A 25,841-nucleotide genomic window follows, 5' to 3' on the forward strand; every position below is an offset into this window, starting at 1 on the left:
TGTGTCAATATACCCATTCTCAAGCAGGTAGCTGGTCATTCTTCTGGCTAGTATTGAGAAGAAGATTTTTCCTTCCACATTCATTAGGGCGATGTTATGGAACTGGCTGATGTCCTTGGAGTTTGTTTCCTTTGGTATGAAAACTGCTACCGCTCTTTGCCACTCAGATGGGATGAGTTGCTTTTTCCTGGCAGTTCTCATTAGGTACCATAGTAACTTTAGTACCTTGGGGCAGTTCTTATAGAGCTTGTAGGGGACTCCGTTGGGGCCTGGTACAGAAGAGGACCTCGCCTTGCCCACGACTTGCCTGACCTCGCAGAGATTGGGGGGCTTGGTGTTAAACTCAGCTGTTGGCTGTGCAGGCTGGGGTACATATCCCGGTCTTCCTAGGAGAACGCTCTTTTGCGAATCACTGTACTGTTCTCCGACATGCTGCTCTAACTGCTCCCTGATGATTTCAAGCTTGCCAGTCTTCTTTTCCTCCAGCAGCTGTCTGGCATGCTTAAAGGGATCCTTGAAGAAACTGGCTCGCTCCTTTTCCTTCCGCCTGTTCCGTTTCTGAATGCGTTTGGCTCTGCGAAGTCCTGCTAGTCTTAACCTCCTCCCACAATGCTTTGATGCCAGTTCTTGCAGAGTTGCCGCTGCCTTTGCACCAACTGGAAGATTTCCTTCTCCCTTCTCCCCTTCTCTCCCAGGATGGTCATCTGTCTGGGGACAAACTCCCCGAACCTGTCCTTGCAGGTCTGATATCAGATTAAGCTTGGCTTCCACCCCTCCATGCAGCAATTCCTCTAAGGCAGGGGTTGTGGCGAACAAAAAGTTGTTGAGCGGGGGGGGGGGGGGGGGGTGGGGGGGGTGGGGGGGGCGAACGTAACACTCGTCTGAAAATAATTCTCCGGTTTAAAATATAGTCTCCCTTTAAAATTTTTTTGGCATTTGAGACCGTATCCAGTTAATCAGGAATGTGATTGGGTCCGGAGAGGACGGCGTTCGGGCCGTTTGGTGATACCTGCTCTAAGGTCTTGATCAGGTCTGCATCCAGTGCTCGCAATGCATCTGCTTCACTTGACTTTGGCCACTTGATCTTACTTCTTCTGGCTGGCTTCTTGGTCTCTGCATTTGGTTCTGTTCTGTCTGAGGTGGTGAGGACTAGGTCTTCATGCTCATGTTCGGGCTTCTTTCTGTCGTTCTCATGCCTCCAGCAACATTGGGTCCATTGGCTCTATGGTTTTTGCCCTGGCTTTTGGTCCCTCTTGTCTCACCTGCTGTTGCAGTGCAAGGTTGTTGTAGTAGCCAAAGGGCCCTCGGTCTACTAAAGGGGGGGGGATTACAGTTCCTGAAATACCTGAGGGGTGGAGACATATTAAATTGATGGACATATAATTAATTGTTCTTAGTAGATAAGTGCACTAAAACAATATATGACAATTTGGGGTGGGGCTACTGGCTTAAGAGGGCTTCCTTTTGGAAGGAAAAGAGTTAGGTCAGTTGGTCTTGACGTGAGTCTGTGTTCCTGTGTTTAGCCTAGATAACTTAGGGGCTAGACCTACTGGCTGCTGATAGCCAGTCTCAGTTCAGGAAGTGCTGCATATATATATTTTATACAGTCTTTTATTTTGTTCTAAATGTTGGTGGTTTGCTCATGTATGCTGGAACCAACGATTAAATACACCTGTGAATTGGAACTCAAATGACTGCATTCGACTCACTCTCTGTGGTGGACCCGTCTCCAGAATCTCCCACTCGTGCTCACATGCTCACAATTGGTGGCAGCGAACAAGGTCTTGCGCGGGTGACGCTGAAGGAAGACTGGCTTCATAGAGGCAGCCCCAGATGGTCACCTGCAGAAGAGAAACAAATCAGCATGCTCTTCTAAACAAAGACAAGCCACAAGACTGGAAAAAAGAGCAAAAAAAGAGTTCCAAGAGCAATGAGTCAACAGCAGCAAAGAGAAGACGACCCGGTTCTAACCTCAACTACTGAAGCTGTGTCTGGTGACCCACCTGCAAATGTAGATCAGCTTTGCGCAATGCTCCAGAGCTTTATGACAGAGCAAAAAGGAAGGGATGACTATCTTCAAAAAGAAGCAGTAAAACAGGAGCTAAGATGGTGCTCAATGCAGCACCAGTTCGGTTTACTGCAGGAAGAAGTCCAGGGTTGGGCCCTGCGAACAAGACCAGAGTGAAGAAACAACGGACTTTGCTCATACTCAGATTTTGCTGTGCACTCAAGCAGGAAGTGCAGACCAAATGAATGAAAGTAAAACGTGGCACCTTACATGGCAAGTTTTATCACACACAGTGTGGCCAACACCAAGGCTGCCAACGCTAAAAGACTCGGATGACATCGAACACTTCCTCACAATGTTTGAACGCATAGCGCAAACTGCAAACTGGCCAAATGGAAGCTGGGCGTTACATCTGGCCCCGCTTCTGGAAGGGAAAGCCAGGGCGGCATACGTAACTATGGAGGGCATGGACATCGGCAACTATCACAAAGTAAAAGATGCTATCTTGCGAAAATATGAAATAAATAAAGACACACAGAGGTTCCGGAGGAACTAAATACTCGAAGCAGAGACACTGTGATGTGGTGACCAGCGTACCCCATCACCAACTTGTAAGGTGGTCCTAAGGGACTATAGAGAGACATTAATGTGCAATTTAAAATGTACAAATGAATATACGGACCGGAGATCTGGTGGGGTCGACGGGTAGTGGAAGAGTGCCGGCTGGAGCAGGGGTCCCTTTTCTCTGGGCCAGGAGGATCCACTGGTTCGAGAGGGAAGGGGGGTTCATGCTTTGTGTGTTCCAGGTCCTGTAAGAAATGGATGTATTAAAGTGTTGCTGGAGATGTACACCCCTAGGACGGTACAATGGTTTGGCCTGGGCGGGGCCTAGGGTATAAGTCATGGGAGAGTAGATTCAGGGCCCGGACGGGCGGGATATAACGACTAGCAGACTGGGTCGTAGAAGTTATACCTTCGTTACCTACACATTTATACCTTCGTTTAATTTTGTGTTGTACAGTGTATTGTTTACCTTTTTCACGTTGCACAATAAATCACCTTCTGGGAATATATACATTGGAGTCCTTCCTGAGGTTCGCCAACCCACACTCTTAGGCCAACCGCTCAGACACGCGTAAAACCGAAAACCTCAACAAAAGAGGTAGCAACAACATCACATATGGTGGCAGCGACGGCCCGACATACGACCGTGTAAGTGGTCTGACTCGAGAAGGCGGTCGACTCACGGCAGCGGCGTGTGCAGGCGACAGCAATGGCTCCAAAGAAACAAGCACAAGTTCAGTTCCAAGAGGAGACCAGCGATGGAGAAAGAACAGAAACACAACCCACCTCGTCCGGCGAAGCGGTGGCCGCAACCGAAACAAACATAGAGAGAGTATGTGACATGCTGCAGACTCTAATGCAGGATCAGAGGAATAAAGATGAGCAGTGGAAACGAGAAGCTGCAAAACAAGAACAGCGATGGCGTTCGATGCAGCATCAGTTCAACCTACTCCAAGAACAAATGCAAAGAAGTCGGACGGCGAGCCAACAGGCAGAGCGCGACGAGGAGGAGGAGGACGACGAAAGAACGGCGCAGAGGCGAACGCGGATATTGAGGCCCACACCGACGGAATACACAACAAACAGACAGGTAGTACAAACGCCGGTACTGCCTAGCTGGCCAACACCGCGAATGCCAATGCTTAAAGACTCAGACGATATTGAAAATTTTTTTATCATGTTTGAGAGACTCGCACGGGCGGCGTCATGGCCACAAGAGAGCTGGGCACTACACTTGGTGCCGCTGCTAGACGGAAAAGCCCGCGCCGCTTACGTAGCGATGGACGCCGAAGAGGCGTTAGACTATGAAAACGTAAAAGAGGCGATACTGCAAAAATATGAAATAAACAAAGAAACTTACCGACAAAGATTCAGATGCCAAGACGTACACGAAGACGAAACACTGAAAGAGCTGTACACTCGCCTCAAAGGTCTCTATGAAAAGTGGATGACACCGAGCGAAAAGTCCAAAGAGCAGATCGGAGACGAAATCATCATGGAGCAGTACTTACGGATGATCAATCCTGATCTACGGAGTTGGATTATAGAACGCAGCCCGAGTTCAACTCTTCAAGCAGTCAAGCTGGCGGAGGCCTACGTTTCAGCAAGACGAGCCGAGGGGACATTCAAGCTGGGCAAGTTCACCAAAGAACGACGCCAATTCAGAGAGTCCGGTGAGTCAGGGGGTGGAGCTCGAGGTGGTTCAATGCCGCAGTACGTTAAATCTACCACAAGAGGGCAGTTTTACTCCAGATTTGGCAGGGACACAGATAGAGATGGGGGCAACGCTAAGATTAAACCAGAGAGAGTCCTTAGGTGTTTCAACTGTAATGAAGTAGGACACAGAGTGAGTGTATGCCCAAAACTTAACAGCAGTACTAACCAGCTATGTTATAGCCCTACTAAGAGCAATTTATATCCCAAAGATGCCAAAGACATGCTTTTAAATGTAAAAGTAGAGGGGAGGAAGCTAAAAGCTTTCATTGATACGGGGGCGAGCCAAACTATGATCTTGGCCTCCTGTGTACCCGAATACCAGCTTAACCGTACTGGTCAGCTCAAAGTCAAGTGCATACACAGGGATGAACAGACATACCCCACTGCCGAAGTAAAGGTGGAAATAAAGGAGCAGGTTTACTCATTAATGGTGGGACTGATGAATAGTTCACCATATTCGGTCATTTTAGGCAGAGATGTCCCAGTGCTTATAGATCTGTTGAGAGAGCAGCAAAGTGAAGCTGAAGTGATGGTTGCTACTAGATCAAGTGCCAAAAGAGCAGAACAGGAAAACATTAAGACCCTCAATGAGCTCCCCTACAGTGAAACTTATAAACCCAAAAAGACAAGACAGCAGAAAAGGCAGGCTAAAATACATGGCACAGAAATAAAAGAACAAGTGATAATACCTGAGCCAGATTTTAAATTGCCAGAAATAAATATAGCAGAACTACAGGAAAGGGACCCTACATTGAAGTCTCTTTTTACCAAAGCAGGACAGCACAAAGAGGGAACGGAAAACCAGTTCTTTGTGAGGGACAAAATATTATATAGGAGGAAAAGAGAGATGGAACAGCTAGTTGTTCCAAAAAGTCTGAGAACTGAGGTTTTAAAACTTGGGCACTCAGAGCCATGGGCGGGCCATATGGGAAATGCAAAGACGTTAAGTCGCATCTCTAGCAGATTTTACTGGCCAGGACAGCACTTAGACATTTTAAGTTACTGTAAGTCATGCCCAGAGTGTCAGTTAACTACCCCAGTCAAAAAGTCAGACAGAGCACCCCTCATAAATTTACCCATAATAGAGGAACCATTCTCGCGTATAGCGATGAACATAGTGGGTCCCCTCCCGCGCAGTAGGACGGGCAATAGATATATCTTGGTCATCTGTGATTATGCAACTAGGTACCCAGAAGCCTTCGCCCTCAAAAAGGTTAAAACACGACAGTTGGTAAATGCCTTGACTCAGTTTATCTCCAGGGTAGGCATTCCTAGAGAAATTTTAACAGATCAGGGCACTAATTTTACCTCAAAACAGATGAAAGATGTTTTTAACCTGCTAGGCATAAAAGGCATCAGAACCACCCCATACCACCCTCAGACAGATGGCCTGGTAGAGCGCTTTAACAAGAGCCTGAAAGCGCTACTACGCCGGTTTGTGTCTGACACAGGGTCAGATTGGGACATATGGCTACCCTACATCCTGTTTGCTTACCATGAAGTGCCCCAAGCATCCACAGGATTTTCACCATTCCAGATGATATTCGGGAGAGAGGTGAGAGGCCCATTGGATGTATTGAAAGAAGCATGGGAAGGCCAGGACACTACAAGTCAACTAAATGCTCTTTCACATGTGATGAAGATGAGGGAAAAGATGGCGAGTGTGACAGAGATGGTCAGAGAGAACCTGGAGCAAGCACAGCAGCACCAGAAGTGCTGGTACGACAAAGCGTCTAGGCCCAGAACATTGAAGCCGGGAGAGAAGGTGTTGGTGTTACTACCGACATCAGAAACGAGCCTGCTTGCAAAATGGCATGGCCCATATGAGGTGTTGCGACAAGTGAACCAGACCACATATGAACTGTCACGCCCAGACTGCAGGAAAACAAAGCAGTCTTTCCACATCAACATGCTCCGGCAGTGGAGAGAACGGGAACAAGAGACTGCAGAGCATTTATGGGTAAGGGCAACAGGAGAAGAGGAGGAGTGTGTGGAGCAATACTTTCCATCAGGCACCAAACACTCTGGAACAACACTGGACTTAAACCACTTGACACCAATGCAGTGCAGAGAATTACAAGCCATCATTCCCAAAGACATCTTCAGGGAGGAGCCTGGGAGAACAAAGACAATACAGCACAACATTAGGCTGTTGAAGGGAGACCCAATCAGGCAAACCAACTGCAGGGTCCCAGCACGGTTGATACCCAATTTCAAGGAGGAGGTGGAGAAAATGCTGGAGATGGGCATCATAGAACCCTCCAAAAGCCAGTGGTGCAGCCCAGTCGTCCTTGTACCAAAGAAAGATGGGGAATTAAGATTTTGTGTAGACTTTTCAAAACTCAACTCTGTATCAGCATTTGACCCATACCCAATGCCTAGAGCAGATGAGCTCATAGAGAGGCTTGGGAAAGCTAAGTTTCTGTCTACGTTGGACTTGTGTAAAGGCTACTGGCAGGTCCCATTGACAACAGCAGCTAAAGAGCTCACAGCGTTCCGTGCCCCTAACGGTTTATACCACTTCATAACAATGCCGTTCGGTTTGCATGGGGCCGCCGCAACCTTCCAGCGCCTAATGGATGAAGTATTGAAAGGAACAGAGGAGTTCGCAGCAGCTTACCTGGATGACGTGGTGGTCTACAGTGAGACTTGGCAAGATCACCTAAAGCATGTAGAAGCTGTGTTGAAGAGGATCCATGATGCAGGATTGACAGCTAATCCATCAAAGTGTCACCTAGCAAAAGAGACTGTGTCTTACCTTGGTTACGTACTTGGAGGTGGAGTCATCAGGCCACAGGTCGATAAAGTCGACGCCATAAAAACATGCCCAGCACCGACAACTAAGAGGAGGGTCAGGTCCTTCTTGGGACTTGTAGGATGGTATCGACGGTTCATTCCTGACTTTGCAGAACGTGCGGCACCACTTACAGAATTGACCAAAAAGGACAAACCACAGAGAGTGAAATGGAGAGAGGAGTGTGACAAGGCTTTCAGAGGTTTGAGAGACTGTTTATGTTCAGAACCGGTCCTGCAGAGCCCAGATTTCAGCAGACCCTTTACAGTCCAGACGGATGCATCAGACAATGGACTGGGGACGGTGTTGCTCCAGGGTGAGGAGGGCGAGCTGATGCCAGTTCTGTACATCAGCCGAAAGCTGTTTCCTCGGGAGCGGAACTACTCCACCATGGAAAAAGAGGCACTAGCGGTGAAATGGGCCCTGGACTCTTTAAAATATTACCTGATGGGCAATGACTTTGTGTTGGAGACAGACCATCGTGCGCTGCAATGGATGCGCCAGATGAAAGACTCTAATGCTCGCATCACAAGGTGGTACCTGTCACTCCAACCATTCAAGTTTCAGGTCCGGTACAAAAAAGGGACACAGAATGTCACAGCAGACTTTTTATCCCGTCACAACGACTTGTGACTGTGATAAGGAGGGGGATGTGTGATGTGGTGACCAGCGTACCCCATCACCAACTTGTAAGGTGGTCCTAAGGGACTATAGAGAGACATTAATGTGCAATTTAAAATGTACAAATGAATATACGGACCGGAGATCTGGTGGGGTCGACGGGTAGTGGAAGAGTGCCGGCTGGAGCAGGGGTCCCTTTTCTCTGGGCCAGGAGGATCCACTGGTTCGAGAGGGAAGGGGGGTTCATGCTTTGTGTGTTGCAGGTCCTGTAAGAAATGGATGTATTAAAGTGTTGCTGGGGATGTACACCCCTAGGACGGTACAATGGTTTGGCCTGGGCGGGGCCTAGGGTATAAGTCATGGGAGAGTAGATTCAGGGCCCGGACGGGCGGGATATAACGACTAGCAGACTGGGTCGTAGAAGTTATAGCCTTGCGGCTGACTTCATTCTTTGGTTTTGAGTATAGTAAAAACCAACAAATGTGAATAGTGTACACATTTATACCTTCGTTTAATTTTGTGTTGTACAGTGTTTTGTTTACCTTTTTCACGTCGCACAATAAATCACCTTCTGGGAATATATACATTGGAGTCCTTCCTGAGGTTCGCCAACCCACACTCTTAGGCCAACCGCTCAGACACGCGTAAAACTGAAAACCTCAACAAAAGAGGTAGCAACAACATCACAGACACCACGGGAGCTCTACATTAGGCTGAAGGGTTTCTACGAGAAGTGGATGACGCCACAGGAGAAATCCAAGGAAGAGATTGGCGACGAGATTGTGCTGGAACATCTGCGGATGGTCAGGCCAGAGCTCAGGAGGTGGATTATTGAGCATAGTCCTGGGTCAACTCTCCAAGCCGTAGAGATGTCAGAGGCATTTGTGGTAGCGAGACAGGCCGAAGGCAACTTCTGCTTTGACGAAGTTAACAAACCACGTCAGCATGACGAGCTGGGTAAGTTTGTCGGGGGACGGGGAAGTAGTCCTATGCCGCAATATAGTAGACCACCCACACAGGGGTGCTCGAGTGCAATTAATGTGAGAGCAGCTAGTGATAGATGCCCCGCAGATAAAACACTACGGTGCTTCAATTGTAGCCAAACCAGCCACAAAATTAGTGCCTGCCCCAATTTATCGAGTAGATCCAGGCATTTGTCTTACAGCTCAAAGAAAAAGTTTAGCTGTAAAACTGTGGATAACAGTAAAGACAGCACAATTATTGTAAGAATAGGCAGTATAAAATTTAAAGCGCTCATTGACACTGGAGCTAGTCAGATGCTGGTATCTGCTAAATCAGGTATCACCAAATGCTAAATCAGGTATCGCTCAACAACTATCGTTCGCCACCGCGAACCCGGACCTAAGGTCTGAGCTATCTGCCAAAAATGGACCGCGGAAAGATTTAATTGATTACCCCTGTGCTAAATGTTTTCCCAATTATGGAATAATGCACACTGGGAAGTTACGGGTAAAGTGCATACACGGGGATGAGCAGGTGTATCCCACGGCAGAAATAAGTAGAGGTGTCAATTCCAGGTTCAGAGATTAAAAGTCCTCACCAGGATTTTGCTTAGACTTCCTGGATTGTGTTGATTCCACTAATTTTACCCGGATTGCTAATTAGAAAATCTAGCAAGCTTGAGCAAAATCCTGGTGAGGACTTTTAATATCTGAACCTGGAATTGACATCACTAGAAATAAGCATAGTAATAATAATAATAATAATAATAATAATAATAATAATAATAATAATAATAATAATCTTTATTTGTATAGCACCTTTCATACATACATGCAACTCAAAGTGCTTTACAGTATAAATAAAATAAACATTAAAAGGAGATAAGACAAAAAGACAAAAGGAAAATGTTAAAAGAAATTAAAGATAAAAATATTAAAATAACATAAAAAGTAAAAAAGGTAAAGTAAATAAGATAATAAGAGGTAAAGTAAATAAGATAAAACTATTAAGATAATTGGATTTAGAAAATAATAGACAACATAATGTAATAAAGTAAATAAGATTGAGAATTTCTTAACTAAAAGCGGATCTAAACAGGAATGTTTTGAGACTGTTCTTAAAACTATGCAGGGATGAAATGCCTCTGAGCTGTTCAGGAAGAGAATTCCAGAGCTTTGGGCCATAGTGGCTAAAAGCACCCTCGCCAATCTTTAATCGGCTTTTAGGAATCACCAGTAGATTACTGTTTGAAGATCTGAGAGACCTGACTGGAACATATCTAACCATCATTTCACTGAGGTAAAGAGGGGCAAGACCATGAAGACATTTAAAAACCATCACTAGAACCTTAAAATCTATTCTAAAGCTGACAGGTAACCAGTGCAGTGAGTGGAGTGCAGGTGTAATATGATCTCTCTTTCTCCTGCGGGTCAGAACCCTTGCAGCCGCGTTCTGAACTCGCTGTAGGTGCGAAATAGAGCTCTTTGGAAGAGCAGATAGAACACCGTTACAATAATCTAGCCTTGATGTGATAAATGCATGGACAAGTTTTTCACTGTCAGCAGGAGAGAGCATATCTCGTACCTTAGCGATGTTTCGAAGGTGAAAGTAAGCTGTCTTGCATGTAGTCATGATGTGTGATTTGAAGTTGAGCTCATTATCAAAGGTGACGCCCAGGTTCTTAACACATTGTCTGGCATTCAGATTCATATGATTTAAATAAGTCTGGACATCATTCCTCTGTGAATCACTGCCAAGAACAAGAACCTCTGTCTTCTGTTTATTTAACTGTAGAAAATTGTCAGACATCCATGTCTGTATATCATCTATGCAGTCAAACAGTGAGCAAATTGATTTTAGGGCTTTAGGTTCTAGCGAGATATACAGTTGAGTGTCATCTGCATATTGATGATAACTAATACCATGTTTATTAATGATGTGTGGTAACGGAAGCATATATAGGTTGAATAGTAACGGCCCAAGAATTGATCCTTGGGGGACGCCACAAATTATTTTTTGACGTGTGGAGGAAGAGGTACCTAATGCTACATAGTAATCACGCCCAGTTAGGTATGATCTAAACCAGTCTAAGACTAAGCCACTAAGGCCTACCCAGCTCTGTAGTCGATCAAGAAGTATTTCATGATCAACGGTGTCAAAAGCGGCACTTAAATCTAGCAGTAAAAGGACTGAGAGTTTGCCTGCATCCTTATTCAATCTCAAGTCATTTACTACCTTAACTAGGGCTGTTTCAGTGCTGTGGAGAGCTCTGAAACCAGATTGAAAAGTGTCATTTATTTGATTTACTTTGACATAGTCATTCAACTGGATTGACACTACTTTTTCAATTATTTTGCTAAGAAAGGAAAGGTTAGATATAGGTCGATAGTTATTAAGAATTGTGGGATCAAGATTTCTGTTCTTTAATAGTGGTTTAACCATTGCAGTTTTAAAAATTTTAGGGAATTCACCCAATTGCAGAGACTGATTAACCATCGTTAGAACTTCATTTGCTAATGAGCTCAGAACCTGCTTGAAAAAGCTTGTTGGTAAAGCGTCCAGTTCACAAGTAGAGGATTTTAGTGATGAGATCACATCAAGTAGTGTTACCATGTCAACTTCTTGGAAATAAGACATATTAAAGTTAGGCTGAGTAACTGATGTAAGGGTTGATGGTCTATTAGTGCTTGTTGCTATGTTCTGCCTTATACTAGTAATCTTGTCCCTAAAAAATATAGCAAACTCCTCACATTTTTCAACTGAAACAGTCTCAGGGAAGCTACAGGAGGTGGGGTTCACTATGCTTCTGAACAAGACAGCTGAGTTATTATTGGATGAATTTATTAAGGTAGAAAAATAGTTTTTCCTTGCTGATTTCAATTCACTGTTGTAATTCTGCAATGTTGTTTTATAAATATCAAAATGTACTTGCAATTTTGACTTTCGCCAACATCTCTCAGCCTGCCTACAATCTTGCCTAAATTTTACAATAGATGGAGTGTTTCTCCAGGGCATCTTAATTTTACCAGAGATTATTTTAGTTACCTTTGGTGCCACAGCATCAATACAGTTCCTAACTCTGTGTGTGAATGTTTCAACTAGCTCATTCCCATTTTCTGAGAGGGGAGGGAGGGACTGTTATCATGTCTGTGAAGGCCACGGCACTGCCAGCACTGAGATAACGCTTGGTTATTGTACGCTTTTCACTGAGTGTTCTAGTAGATAATGACATATTGAAAAATACACCAAAATGGTCAGAGATTGCAACATCAGCAATTTCAGTATTATTAACCTCTATACGTTTAGAAATTATCAAATCTAAAATGTGGCCATGCTTATGAGTTGGGCCTGATACATGCTGTATGAGATCGAAAGAGTTAAGCATCCCTATGTCACCAGAGTGATGTCAAGCTACCATTGGGATCGCCACATCGTTGATGGAAAAGATGAGAACGATTGGGTCGGGCCTCCTAGTTACCCTGACGGCTCTACAAAGCCTGTTCCCATTAGTCCGGAGGGCAGCTGTTTAGATGGGTGGGTCTGTGAACACCGCTGGCCCCAGATCAGGAATATGGTCGCCTTCCGCAGGATCGTCAATGGACAGCCTTTATGCAACTGGTGGGACAATGGAGCCGACCAAATTGCATTTGGACGTGGTGATCGTGGTTTCATTATCATCAACAACGATAATTGTCCTTTAGATGCCACTCTGAACACTGGTCTTGCTTCCGGAACTTACTGTGATATCATCTCCGGCCAGAAGACAGAAGGACATTGCACTGGCAAGCAGGTTGTCGTGGATACCAGTGGGCGGGCCCACTTCAGTATCAGCCACACAGATCAGGAACCCTTCATTGCTATCCACACACATTCCAAACTGTGATTTGGTGGAAAAACTGAATGCAATTAGTTCATTCTGTTTTTGTTTTGTGAAATGTTTATTTGAGCTTTCCATGTTAATGCTGCATGCACAGCTACTTGTTTATTGATATTTATTGTTTGCTATGTGGCCAAGTGGTGTGAGTCATATGTGAGCGCAACAAAAAATCTTTTTTCACAACTGTGTAACTTAGACCATGTAGAATTAAATTGCCAATGTGTGTTTCTTAGATGGCAGCATTCTTAAAGTAGAGAGCACTGCCTTCAACTTGGACTTATCAGTATCAAATATTCTACAATGTCATGTTAAAGACTTTTTCTGCGTGTAATCACTTTTCTCTCCAGAGTAAATATGTGAATTCCAAAAAAAAAAAAAAAAAAGAAAGAGTTAAGCATCCTCATGAATTCTGAAGTGATTGGATTTGTGGATATATCCATGTGAATATTAAAATCCCCAGCAATTAAAACATAATCAAAATCAATTAAGATCCTTGAAAGCATTTCTTCAAAATCTTCAAGAAAATATGCATGTAGTCTGGGAGGATGATAGATAACAATCAAAAGAACTGAATAAGTACTGTTGAGTTGTACTGCCAGATATTCAAACGTAGGATGTTCCCCTAATGAGATCTGCTTACAGCGGAATGCTTTATGGTAAAAACATGCAACACCACCACCTCTCTTATTTACTCTGGAGACATAAAAATAGTTAAAGTCGGGAGGCGAAGCCTCATTTAGCACTATTGCTCCATTGCTATCAAGCCAAGTCTCTGTTAGAAAAAGAAAATCCAGACAGTAATCTTCAATTAATTTAGCTATTGCAAAAGACTTGTTTGTGAGTGAGCGGACGTTTAGTAAGGAGACTTTGAAGACTTGGTGTGTTTGATCAGCATCGCCTACATCACTTGTGCATTTCATTGGGATCAAATTTTGTTTGTTTGTTGCACAATGTTTTGTGCCCTTATGTTTTCTTCTGACTACATTTTTATTTCGATTCTGAGAGCCATGCCACCGGCTATTTAAAAGAACTGGAATGTAGCACTGACTAGGAGCATGGGTTCCAGTGTGTGAGACCTGAGAAATCACTGAGTGTGCAGGAGAAGTAGGTGACTGCAGACTGTAGTGTTGCAGAACCTCTTCAATCTCCTGGAGTTTACCTCTGAGACTGTGGACAGATTCTCTGACAGGAGATGGTGGGCTCCTTTGACTGACATTACTGACGTTACTGCTGGCGGTTGGGTGCAGATTCCACATGTGAGTGATTCCATACATTAGATTATCCACAAGCATTTGAGTCCCAGCCCTGTTAGGGTGAAGCTGATCAGAGTTCCAGGGGCAGGCTTATCTGCTAAACGTTGGTATAATTCAGCAATCTCCCTACTCTGTGATTTTGGCTTTTGGCTGTGATTTTGACTTTGGCTCCGTCACTGACTGGCGGCCCAGCCTGCTCCTTCTCTTGTAGTAGCCGAAGGGCCCTCAGTTTCTGAAATACCTGAGGGGTGGAGACATATTAAATTGATGGACATATCATTAATAGGGGTGTGACGTAACTCCGCGAGATTTCTCGTCGCGTTAAAAATCTGTCTCGCAAGATTTGTGATTACTATTGAAGATGCCCCTGCCACTTTCAAATCGTTTGTTTGGCAGCATTTTGGGTACCCGGCGGAAATGACAAACGGCAAGAGAGTGTCTGATAAGACGCGGACCATATGCAAACATTGTATGAAAATAATTCCGTACACCGCGACTAATACGAGCAGGATGCAGAGACATTTACACCACCACCACAGCTCAGTACTCAAATCAACATATCTCACTTGAACAGAGGTAGCAGGGACAGAAAGGCGCTTTGGCAAGTTGAGACAGCAAAGGATATCGGGAGCAGTGTGGGGATGCTAATATTCTTAAAAATGAACATGACACTGTATGAACTGTATGAACATTGTATGAAAATAATTCCGTACACCGCGACTAATACGAGCAGGATGCAGAGACATTTACACCACCACCACAGCTCAGTACTCAAATCAACATATCTCACTTGAACAGAGGTAGCAGGGACAGAAAGGCGCTTTGGCAAGTTGAGACAGCAAAGGATATCGGGAGCAGTGTGGGGATGCTAATATTCTTAAAAATGAACATGACCGTGTAGTTGCAGCAAATTCAGTGACATACTTGGTCAGGCTCTGTTTGCACTATTTGCACTCTGTATTGACAGAGAAAACCTTTTTGTTTTGCACATAATACAGTGAGTCCCCGCTTAACGACGGGTCTGGTTAACGACGGAACTGAGTTACGACTGACTTTTTATTTTATTTTGCGTGGTGCGCGGAGAAGCAGTGGCAGCACAGTGGAGTGTTGTGTACGATAAGCCCATCTCGGCAACGCGATCGCTGTTTCTCACGCTGTACGCACGAGAGCATTGATAGTTTTTTTTCTATACTGTATTTACGATCAAAGCGTATTTAAATCTGGGGTTGCACTTAACTGCTTTACGATGGACTTTTCAGTCTCTAACACCGTCATTAAGCAGGGACTCACTGTAATATTGTTTGAGCTTGAAAAAAGGCAAACATTTTTTTATTTTATTTATTTTTATTTTTATTTTTTTCATAAATTTTATGAAATTTTATTTTAATTTCAATTTGTAGAAGAAGTTTATTAAAAGTTCATGCTTACATAATGCATGTTAAGAGTTATAATAAATAATAAATCATTTCAAAATGCATGTGTAACTCAGTGAAATAAAAGTCTGTTGTCCAGTCAAATAATTTGTAATTTTAATGTTCTTAAAATCTCGTCTCGTCTCGTGAACCCAATATTATGTCTCGTCTCGTCTCGTGAGCTGAGTGTATTGTCACACCCCTAATAATAAATTTTTCTTAGTAGATAAGTGCACTAAAACAATATATGACATGTCTGTATCTCTTGTTACTGCAGTATAGTGTGTATGTCATGTTTGTGTTTTTAGTTAGGGCCAGTAGTAGTGGTGCTGCCCAGCTTAATTGGGGGTGGGACTACCGGTTTAGGAGGGCTTCCTTTCGGAAGGAAAAGTGTTAAGTCGGTTGGTCTTGACGTGAGTCTGTGTTCCTGTGTTTAGCCTAGATAACTTAGGGGCTAGACCTACTGGCTGCTGATAGCCAGTCTCAGTTCAGGAAGTGCTGCATGTAAGTTTTTGCAGACTTAAGTACTTTTTATATGTTTTTTTCTCTTTTTATACAGTCTTTTCTTTTGTTCTAAATATTGGTGATTTGCTCATGTATGCTGGAACCCACGATTAAATACACCTGGGAATTGGAACTCAAATGACTGCGTTCGACTCACTGTCTGTGGTGGACCCGTCTCCAGAATCTCCCACTCGTGCTCACATGCTCACAGTCACTCTACAATAGAAGGAACAGGAACACTTTGTTGTCCAACAAAGTCAGTCCCAGTCATCTAATGTGCCATCTGACCGAATAAACACATTCTCCTCATGAGAGACACACTGCATAAAACCACAAACTGCTTAAAATACATAGCCTTTCTTCATCTTGGGTATGGTTTAAAATGGGAAACACATTACAATGTGGTAAAATTAAGTATAAATATAGTCGCAAGCGGTGATTGGTGGGTTCACACACGAATAGGCATTTTGGGCTCAATAGGCAAAAAGAAGCCCAGAAGGTCCTTTAGACCTAAAAGTGAAAAGAAGCTGTTTCAGTCAGAAAAAATGCCTAAATAAATCAATGTGCAAAAAATGATTCAACTGAGGCACTTTGTGTTGTCTTTCATGTAACAATACTTTTCAGTCAGTTCCAGTACTTGGCCAGTAGATGGAGCACAAGTACTACCATACTGATATTACAGTAATGAAATAAGACATTTCAGTGATTGAAAAGGTTCATTTAGGTGAAAAGAAGCTATTTCAGTGGAAAAAATGCATAATATGCAAAGAAATATTCAATTGAGGCACTAAAGGCCCAAAAGGATCAAATGAATTTGTATTGGAAAAATGATTTAGATCATAGAACTAAATCACATGCTGAGATTTGCTTTGTGTGTATTTGTGTGGTCTTTCATGTAAGTGATACTTTTCAGTCAGTTGCAGTACTTGCCCAGGAGATGGAGTCCAAGTACTACCATACAGATATTACAGTTACAAAAAGATATTTTAGTGAAATAAAAGGTTCATTTCTGGTCAGGCAGTGCACTTTTTGTTATGAGATGTAATTTGAAAGTTATTTACCTCATTGATCTGAATCATAAAAGCCCCATTACTTGTCTATTCTGCATAACAGCTTTGCAGCATGAGTTTTTATGATTTCTTATGATTTTGGGCACTATAGCGCCCCCGACAATCCAATTTGAACCAAGCTTGGCATACTTCACAAGGGCCTCAGTCTATAAAATGCTGTCAAATTGGGAATTGATTACTTACATGGTTTATGAGTTATAGCAATATAGGTCATATATGGCATGGCCACAATGATATAATTGGAAAATGGACCAACCTGAAAATATAAAAATCCAAATTATTTTTCCAAAATTATTACCCTACAGAGTCTATATATTATGACCATACCTATATTGCCATGATTGGATCAAATTTCTAGGACTAGTTCGAAATGTGCTATTTTCAAACAATCAATGAAAGTGACAAACGTATGCATTTTTAAATAGGACTTGTAATGGCAAAGTTGTCAGATGTACTGCACGGAATCAAAAGAATCAAGTTGCATGTTCCTAAACAAAAATTTGGAGGAGTTATGCATGATTTTCACAAATAGCGCCACCTAGTGGCCAAATGTTTCGAAAACGCACAGTGATAACACAGAGTCCTGAGGTATGCATAGTTGTCAGGTTTCATGTCGATTGGCCAATGTTAAGTCTGTCAAATCACCAAAACCAATTGTTTTTTGAGTGATGACATCATCATTGTGAGCCTTTATAGAACTTGACTTTATAGAACTTTATAGACATGATGCTGCATGTAAAGTTTTGGCTTGATGTGACCAATGGTTGATGAAAGACAGTTTTTTCCATGTTATAGCGTCCCCTACTGGAGAATTGTGGCCAGCTTTTGACCTGTGACCTCAAACCCATGAGCCTTATCAGCTTATCAAGTTTCATGAAGATTGGTCAAAGAATTGCTGAGATATAGCTGCTGATATGCAAATTAGCAAAAAATCTAAGTGGGTGGAGCTTAATGGTTCTTGAGCCAAGGAATCCATCAGAAGTGGAATTTTGTTTCTAGACCCTACGGTGTGGGAGATATGGACCAAAACACAAAATGGTGTGCTATAGCTCTACCATCAGGCCAATGTGGGTCCCTGTCTACATTTCTCTCATTGTACCTCTGCTGCACCTTGCTGCCAAGTTTTATGTTTCTGGGCCACTACGTTTGTGAACCCTAAACATTCTAGCAATTACAATAGGTTTCCCACACTATGTGTGTGAACCCTAATTATACTCAAAATCTTAGTTTGGAACCATTTATCCAGATATTCAACACTTCTGGGAGATCTAAACTAGGGGTGACCTGCAATAGTCGCTGATTCGACTATAGTCGACTATACCCCCTAGTCGACTATGAATGTCATAGTCGAATGTACCATTCTAACTGCATGGGGGTGCCCAAGGACGCTGCTAAGCATTAGTTGTTACATTAAATGTCTTTGTTTTCGTTATATATAGCCTTTTGTCAAATAAAATCATTCTAATTTCTGGTAATAAATATTTAAAAATGATGTGTGCGCATTAACAATAGGCATCTTCCTTACTACACATTAATACATCACACCCTGCAGTTGCACAATCCAAACGAGCGGAGCTGAACACGCTACAGGATCAGCGTCTACTAAAAAAACTTCAAAAGTATTTTGAAAAAGATAAAGATGAATCAAATAAAGTAAAGTGCAAGTTATGTCGTCAACGTCTTTTATTTCGCACGACAACAACCAACATGGCATACCATTTAAAACGCGTAAGGCGAAAAAAACGTTTGCCGTTTGTCGTCTCGTCGCGGTGCGTCTCGGCAAGTAATCCTATAAACTTCTGTCACTGATAGTTTTGGTTGCAAATAACCCAAATATTAGACTGTATGAGACTGTAACACTGTTAGACACTGTTAGACTGTATTGGATTGTATTAGATTGTTTTATATACAGTATTAGGCTCTAAAACACAATCTAAATTAGATTTAGATTGTATTAGATGTATTAGATTTAAAACCAATACCTACAACTATGGCAAAGCCTTCATGCAATGAGGTTCTGGACGTCACATGATTGGTTCTCAGCAGGCCTCCAGTAAACCTGATAGCCTGCTGTTTGGTGTCAAAGGTCAACTCTATGTCCAGGTTTCCCTTTAGATGTTCAGTCTTAACAACTGCAAAAGCAACAGATGCATGAGAGAAGGCACCAGCTTAATGAACTCATTATTTCCTTGACATTTTTGGCTTGAGATTGCGTGCCGTCTCCTTCGGCTCGTTAGTGCCCCAACTTGACTGTTCCTTGTTGTCATGGCAGCGGAGAACGTGAACGTGGCTAATGTTCGGAGCGTGACCCGGGTCCTGGACGCGTGGGGGAAACGCATCTTTAACGAGGTCAAGGCCCTACTGCACTCGCAGCCGAGCTCCCTGCTGCCCGACTACTCCAGGTATGACTCTGGGCCCCAGACCACGCCCACAGGCACCCCAGGTATGGCTCTGGGCCCCAGACCACACCCATGGGCATGCTAGCTAAAAAGGCAATCAGGGATTGGGGAAATGTCATGACCAATCAGAGTTCATGTGTCATATCCCCTGAAAACTGTTTAGAAGCCTCATGAATGAAAGCTATAAGAAAAAATAAGACAATCAGATGACCAAGAGATAACAGGTCAAATTAAACAGTATCTTCATCTTAATATCCTGAAAAGACTTATATTAAGCAAATATTACATTTTTTCACAGATTGTTGAGACTGCTTCATGAAATAGGCATAGGAACAATAGCAAAATCTTTGCAGCTGCTCTCTAGAATGTACATCAAGTCTGTTGCTGTGTCTTTGCACGTATTGACCGTGTTATTTAAGGCTGGATAGCGAGGCTCTAGAGGTTGATATGAAATCATATTTTTAGTTTGTTTCATTGTATTGATTTTTCTGTGAGCTGAAAACATTCCAGGACTTGAAGGCTGACGCACACACACACACACACACACACACACACACACACACACACATGCATTATAGCATGCATTCTACATATACATAGTCATATGCCCCTATTCACACACACATGCCTTTTTCTCTTTTGTACAGGCACACACACTTTCTTACACTCTTTGTACCAATCTATCTTCAATATATACAATGTTTCTTTCTAGAACTTTCTTCCCTTGCTTCACAGGGTCCGTCCTCTCTCCGAGTCCCTCAACGATCTCTTCAGAGAAGTCTCCCACTTACAGAGGCGCATCACGGACCTCAATAATCGCCTAGCAACCTTGGAACCTTTCCTCCATCGCCATGGTTACCACAAGGCGGGGCAGCAGGGGGGGAAGGGCAAAGAACTCGTCCCGCAGAGCGCGAGAGGGGCAGGGACGAGCCTGGCGAAGTATCCACGGCGATACCGGGTTCGAGTCCTGCGTCCCGTAGGTCGGTCAGTACAGAGCAGGAAAATGAGGACGCACAAGGACGAAAAAGGGAGGGTCATCGTGGGAATGAAGGAGAAAGGGAAGCAGAGAGGGGAAGAGAGAGAAGATGAGAAGATATGAAACAAATGTTAAAATCCCACTTTTCAAATGTTTTTAAACATAGTACAAATGTATTAAGCATATGTTCTTTGAGGTTTTCTTTAAAAAAAACTGCATTATGTTGAAAGTTAACTGTCACTACCATATCACACAAAAGGAATCATATATGGCACATAAACACAATGCAATGTTCTCCCTCTGTAGCCTGCAGTAGCTCAGATCTCCCAGGTCTAATCAGTGTTCGCTGAGTTGCGCTCACGTGGCCATGACTAACTCCTGATGGGTAGAAGACTTTGTCTAGAAGGGAGGAAAGAAGAGGGAAAACCAACAGTGTCTTTGCTAATTTAACTTTTCAACCATGTTCCCATGAATTAAAATACATTTAAAACACACAAGAATTGTCTTTGTAGGAAAAGCTTACTTAGCTCTTCTAGACAAAGCAAGCTAATGCATGACCGACAGAGTTAAATTAACCCTTAAATAAACCCTTTGGCTTACCAGGTTTCCCCTGTGTGGTGAGTCATTTCTGGTTATCATTTCAAGTAATCCCTGAAAAAAAAAAATTTGTACACAGATGTAATTAAGCAAAAATAATGCCTTGCTGTAAACTTTGCAGCAATTTCAGGAGGTGTGATATAGTTACAGTAAAACGGAATCACTTTTAGTGAATGCAAATTTGGTAAACAGGCACAAACTCATCCACAATGTGTGTGCTACGGTTTATAAACATTACACTGCCATCCAGTAAAAATGGTTACTGCGATGCCTGCGAACGCTGTTGAGAAATACCAAAGCAATACAATTGAAAGGCGCACTGTGTTATATCAGCCACAAGGGGTCAGGCTTGTGACACTTTGGGTTGCTGTGGCCTCTATTTTGAATTAGACGCCCACGCAAAGCTCATTGCATTTGATTTAAGAATTAATTTTGTGAAATTAATTACTGATACAATATAAGTCACTACAAATGGGGGGTTTTGACATTCAGATTAGAGGTTTTGACAAGTTCTTGATGTAACCTGTAATCTTTAAATCTGAAAAGTCTGGATTTTTCCTCTACAATTCAAGCACATATGTATGGAAGCCCATTCCACCGCTTGAAGAAAAACGTCCTTACAGTATCTCATAAATATGACTTAGCATCTCATAATGATGACTTACTTTGTTGTATCTTATTATTATGACTTACTTTTTCTTAAGCACGAGTTAGTATCTCGTTGTTGTTACTTACTATCTCGTAATAATGAGATACTAAGTCATGAATCATTATTTAGTGTATAGATATTTTTTACTAAGTAGTATCTCTTTATTGCAAAATAGTAAGTCATAATAAAAGAAATAGGTTTCCATAGATATGTGTAATCTATAAGGACAGAGTTGCAGGTTCCAGTTAAAATAAGAGTTATTAAAGTTGTAATGTTTTTTTTTCACCGAGATACAGCACACGGGTACTTAGATCATTGCCGATGTCCATCGGGAGAATTTGTGGACACACAGAAATCTGCACGTCTAGCTCTTCGATTATGGAAAAAGTACAATCTCTTCTTTACACCTGCGACAGCGACAGACATCTGTGTGGCGTCTGTTGTGTAGACGTGGGCATTGCTTTGTGGTTTACTTTTTACTGTAGACGTGTCTCTGTGTGTGTGTGTGTGTGTGTGTGTGTGTTGGGGGGGGGGGGTTGTTGGGGGTGTTCTGTATGAACTGTGTCCTCATTAAAACTTAGCACGAAAACGCGATGCTCTGTCTCTTAGGCAACAAGCGCCCGTTCCCTCCCGCTTTGGAGATGATCGCGGTTCTCCGACCCCCTACAGCCAATGAAGACGCTCCTCTCCGGGGCCGACCCGATCTCCTCCGTCACCACTCTGCACGGATGCCTTCCTCCCCTGCCCATCCCTCGGTCTCTCTGTCCATTCTTTCTTCTTTGCTCCTTCTCTCTATCTCTCTGCATATCTGATCTCTCTCTCTCTCTCTCTCTCTCTCTCTCTCACTCACTCTCTCTCTCTTTCTTTCTCCTCGGCTGAGTGTGGGTGTTGAGCTCATGCTGCACTTTCCCTTTCTGCATTGTGTGTTGATTCATTGTAGCATCCAATCCACCAGGACATGGCGGGAACGCATAGCGAATCTTCTCTCTCTCTCTCTCTCTCTCTCTCTCTCTCTCTCTCTCTCTCTCTCTCTCTCTCTCTCTCTCTCTTCTCCCTCTCTCTCTCTCTCTCTCTCTCTCTCTCTCTCTCTCTCTCTCTCTCTCTCTCTCTCTCTCTCTCTCTCTAAAGAGCCAGTTGCTAGGTAACGGTTAATTGTCAAGAAGTAGTTACATGTGTTGCAATGTATTCCAGGACTGGTGGAGTTTGGGTGTGTGCAGATTGTGTGTAGATTGTGTGTAGATTGTGTGTAGATTGTGTGCGTGTTGATGGTGAGGGGCGGGGGGGGGGGGTTGTTGGGGGTCAATGGGGAGAGAATATCATCAAGGAAAAATAAATGCACCTATTTTTTAAGCCACACATTCAGTAAATATTTTATAGACGTTTATATCAACTACGACCCACTTCCTTGTGTCGGTTATGCACAATTTTACAGAAGAAATTTTGATTTGACAGGTAGTCCACCGGCAAAACAAACAAAGAAGAAGGCTTGCTAGTGGTGCTCCGTGCAATCGTGAACTAGCCGTATCCATGGCAACCGTAGCAGCCGTCCCTGACGCCGCTCTCGGCGCGCGCGATGAAACCATACAGTCATACAGATGAAAACTGACATACAGATGAAACTGAGAGTTGTGCGCATTAATACAAGAGCGGCCCACTCTCTGCCCCATCACCTGTGGACAAACATCTGTTACTGCGCGCTGGCCTTCTCCGCCTTAGCGCTCATTGGCGCGTCAAGGACACCCCAGCAGGGAACGAAAAGGGAGATTGTTGTGGGTACAAAGTGACTGAACTGCCGCTAGAAACACTGACGCATTCAGGACAAACCCAAAAAGCAGATAAATGTGGACAGACGTCGCCTGTTAGCTACAACGCAGAAATGACCAAAACAATGTAATGTGAGATTTCTCCCTTTTATTTATTGTCAACACTGTTTTGTACAAAGAGACAGAAGAATATATCTTAGCACTTATGTTCACACATACTGTGTCTGTATTCTCAATATCTTAAGTATTGTGAAATTTCTTGTTAAATTATCATCGTAATCTTAACACAGGTAATCTGTCCCTATACAAAAATGGAATAAGAGAAACATTTGGTCATATTTACACAATCTGTACATTTGTAATCTTTGTGTAACATTTAAAATATGTGTTGAAAACCGAGGAAGGAAAAGAGAGAATTATAAATATCAATTTGATATTAAAGACAACAAATGTGAACTTTTTTCTCTTAAAATTGGTTCCTTTAATTCCAATAGAGTATAATTATTACAATTCTGTCCTTGGTGACATTAACCTACAAAAGCTTCCTAACAAAAGAGTTTCCCATATTTCCATATTAGAGTAATTTTGTCTATATATTAAAAATTATGGAAAAGGGGTGTTATTTATGTACAGCAAAATTCAGACATTACAGTAGACAGCCATTGCACTGTGCTCTGTGTCTTGCACACATATCAAATGGACGTGCATGTGTACACACACACCTGCATGCGTGCGCACACACACACACACACACACACACACACACACACACACACACACACACACACAGGCAGAGGTAATCAAGCATGAGTCCAGGCACATGTACAATATCTTGTGACGTACAGTACCAGAGAGTGGACATGACTGGCAAAACAGGGCAAAACGTCTAGCCTACAAAGACTGATGGTGCACTCTGTCATACAAGACCAAATCCCACGGACCTTATACATTAGTGAGAACGATCACAGACAGCAAAAGTAATATGTAGGCTACCATTTCTCTCTCTCTGTTGCACTCTACCTACATTTAGCAAATGATGCTAGGCTGCTATCATGGTGTCTCTGCTGAAAAGGTACGAGTTGAAACCGAGTGTTAAAGGAAGAAAGGGTTTTTTTTTCTGAAAAGCAAAGCCAACCCCCTTCCTAGCACAGACACAGAGATAGACACACTTGCTCAAGTGCTCTCTCTCTCTCTCTCTCACACACACACACACACACATACACACACACACACACACACACACACACACCTGCCCTGTGCTATCAAAGAGCTATGGGCGAAATTTCCGCATTCGAATTACAACGCCTGATGCTGAACATAGTGGTCCAAGTCTGTCACCACATTTCATAAACACATTTTCGTAAATACACCAAGCTGCAGAATGGCACTGAAGAGTAGACTGCCGTGACTGAGGGAAGAGTGGGTCCCCCACAAAAAAAAAAAGGCAAATAAAATAAACCTTAAGGGTTTTTTAACACAACTATGAGAGATTAGGATGCTTAGATTAGGATTTCAGATGCTTTAATTGACAAAATTAGCCCTGTAAGAACACAAGAATGAAAATAACGACGTCCTAATTCAAGACCTCACAACCTGGGTTTGTTCTATGACATGAAGTAGAACTTTAGGCCAAGGATTTGACAGTGCTTTCTGAGAATGCAAACCTATATCTACTTCTCAGTATCCATATTCCAAAATGATAAATCACGTCTTTCCCTGCTTGCATTTCCACTAGCATGTCTCACTGACTGATGAATGTACAACTGATCAACGCTGTATGGCACTGACTGGTACAAGTTAAGCAAAAGAAAGAGACACTTTTTCTGCACATGAAAAAACACCAGACATGGTCTTTGAATTCTATGTCATCTAAAAGCAGAAATGTAAAACATGTCAAAATAGAAAGAAAGGTGCATGCATGTCTCTCACAATACACTCACAATTTCACAAACTCTCACACAGACTTAGCAAAGAAATTAACAAATGTAACAATAAATGTGTTTTTTTTTAAGTTCACAAAACCAATAGTAATATACACTTCAGTTATAAATCAAATAGTATAAACATTGTGCTTAAGTTGGAGATCTGTTTGGCTGATAGTATGTTTACAAAATTTGAATAAAGAAAATATATATCACACAATCAACAAATTGAGATCTACTGACACATGGAAGAAGAACTTTACTTCTAGGGCTTGTGTTTACTGGTGGCTTTGAAAATAATAACCAAAAGTAAATATGTCTCATAAAAGAATTAATATCACTAAAAATGCACACGCTCATTATGGAACTAAGAGCTAATTGACGGATCTGTTTTAAATAACTGGCTAAATACAAAATGAGCTTTTTTGTGAATTGTGCCCATTTTCCAATAATACCAGACAAAATATCTTGATTACATATTAAAATAGTGATTATAAAGTGTAAACTGTAACAAACTTGGAGTGGTCAAGAACTTGTGTTTTAGCTTACACTGTTTGACTGGTAGGCCTCATGAACATACATAATAAATACTTTGTTCAACTGTTAATGACTAAGCACAGTTTCCACTGAAACATGTTTAATTAGGATAAAAAAAAAAAAAACACATGCCAATCAAATATGATAACACACAACCAGGGTAAGAAATTGTAGTGGGGGCAAAATCAACCAGTCATCATCTAAACAAGGAGGGTG

At 42.6% G+C, this 25,841-nt stretch overlaps 1 protein-coding gene and 1 pseudogene across 2 annotated transcripts in view; both read left to right on the top strand.

Annotated features, from left to right (window-relative positions):
* The window catches only part of LOC143484334 (uncharacterized), a 29,612-nt gene extending 8,849 nt beyond the window's left edge, over nt 1-20,763 (top strand). Inside the window, exons 1-3 of one of the 2 annotated variants that reach the window (XM_076983016.1) lie at nt 18,351-18,561; nt 19,055-19,184; nt 19,917-20,763. In XM_076983016.1, the coding sequence (XP_076839131.1) occupies nt 18,450-18,561; nt 19,055-19,184; nt 19,917-20,280 (606 nt within the window). In that variant the 5' untranslated portion in view covers nt 18,351-18,449 and the 3' untranslated portion in view covers nt 20,281-20,763. Of the gene's footprint in view, nt 1-18,350; nt 18,562-19,054; nt 19,185-19,916 lie in introns of those variants that run through there. The other variant, XM_076983014.1, reaches the window with a different exon arrangement.
* On the top strand, nt 11,804-12,924 carry LOC143484524 (alpha-amylase pseudogene; annotated as a pseudogene).
* Nucleotides 20,764-25,841: the final 5,078 nt, after the last annotated feature.

Source organism: Brachyhypopomus gauderio, chromosome 20 (assembly GCF_052324685.1).
Source record: "Brachyhypopomus gauderio isolate BG-103 chromosome 20, BGAUD_0.2, whole genome shotgun sequence".
NCBI lineage: Eukaryota > Metazoa > Chordata > Actinopteri > Gymnotiformes > Hypopomidae > Brachyhypopomus > Brachyhypopomus gauderio.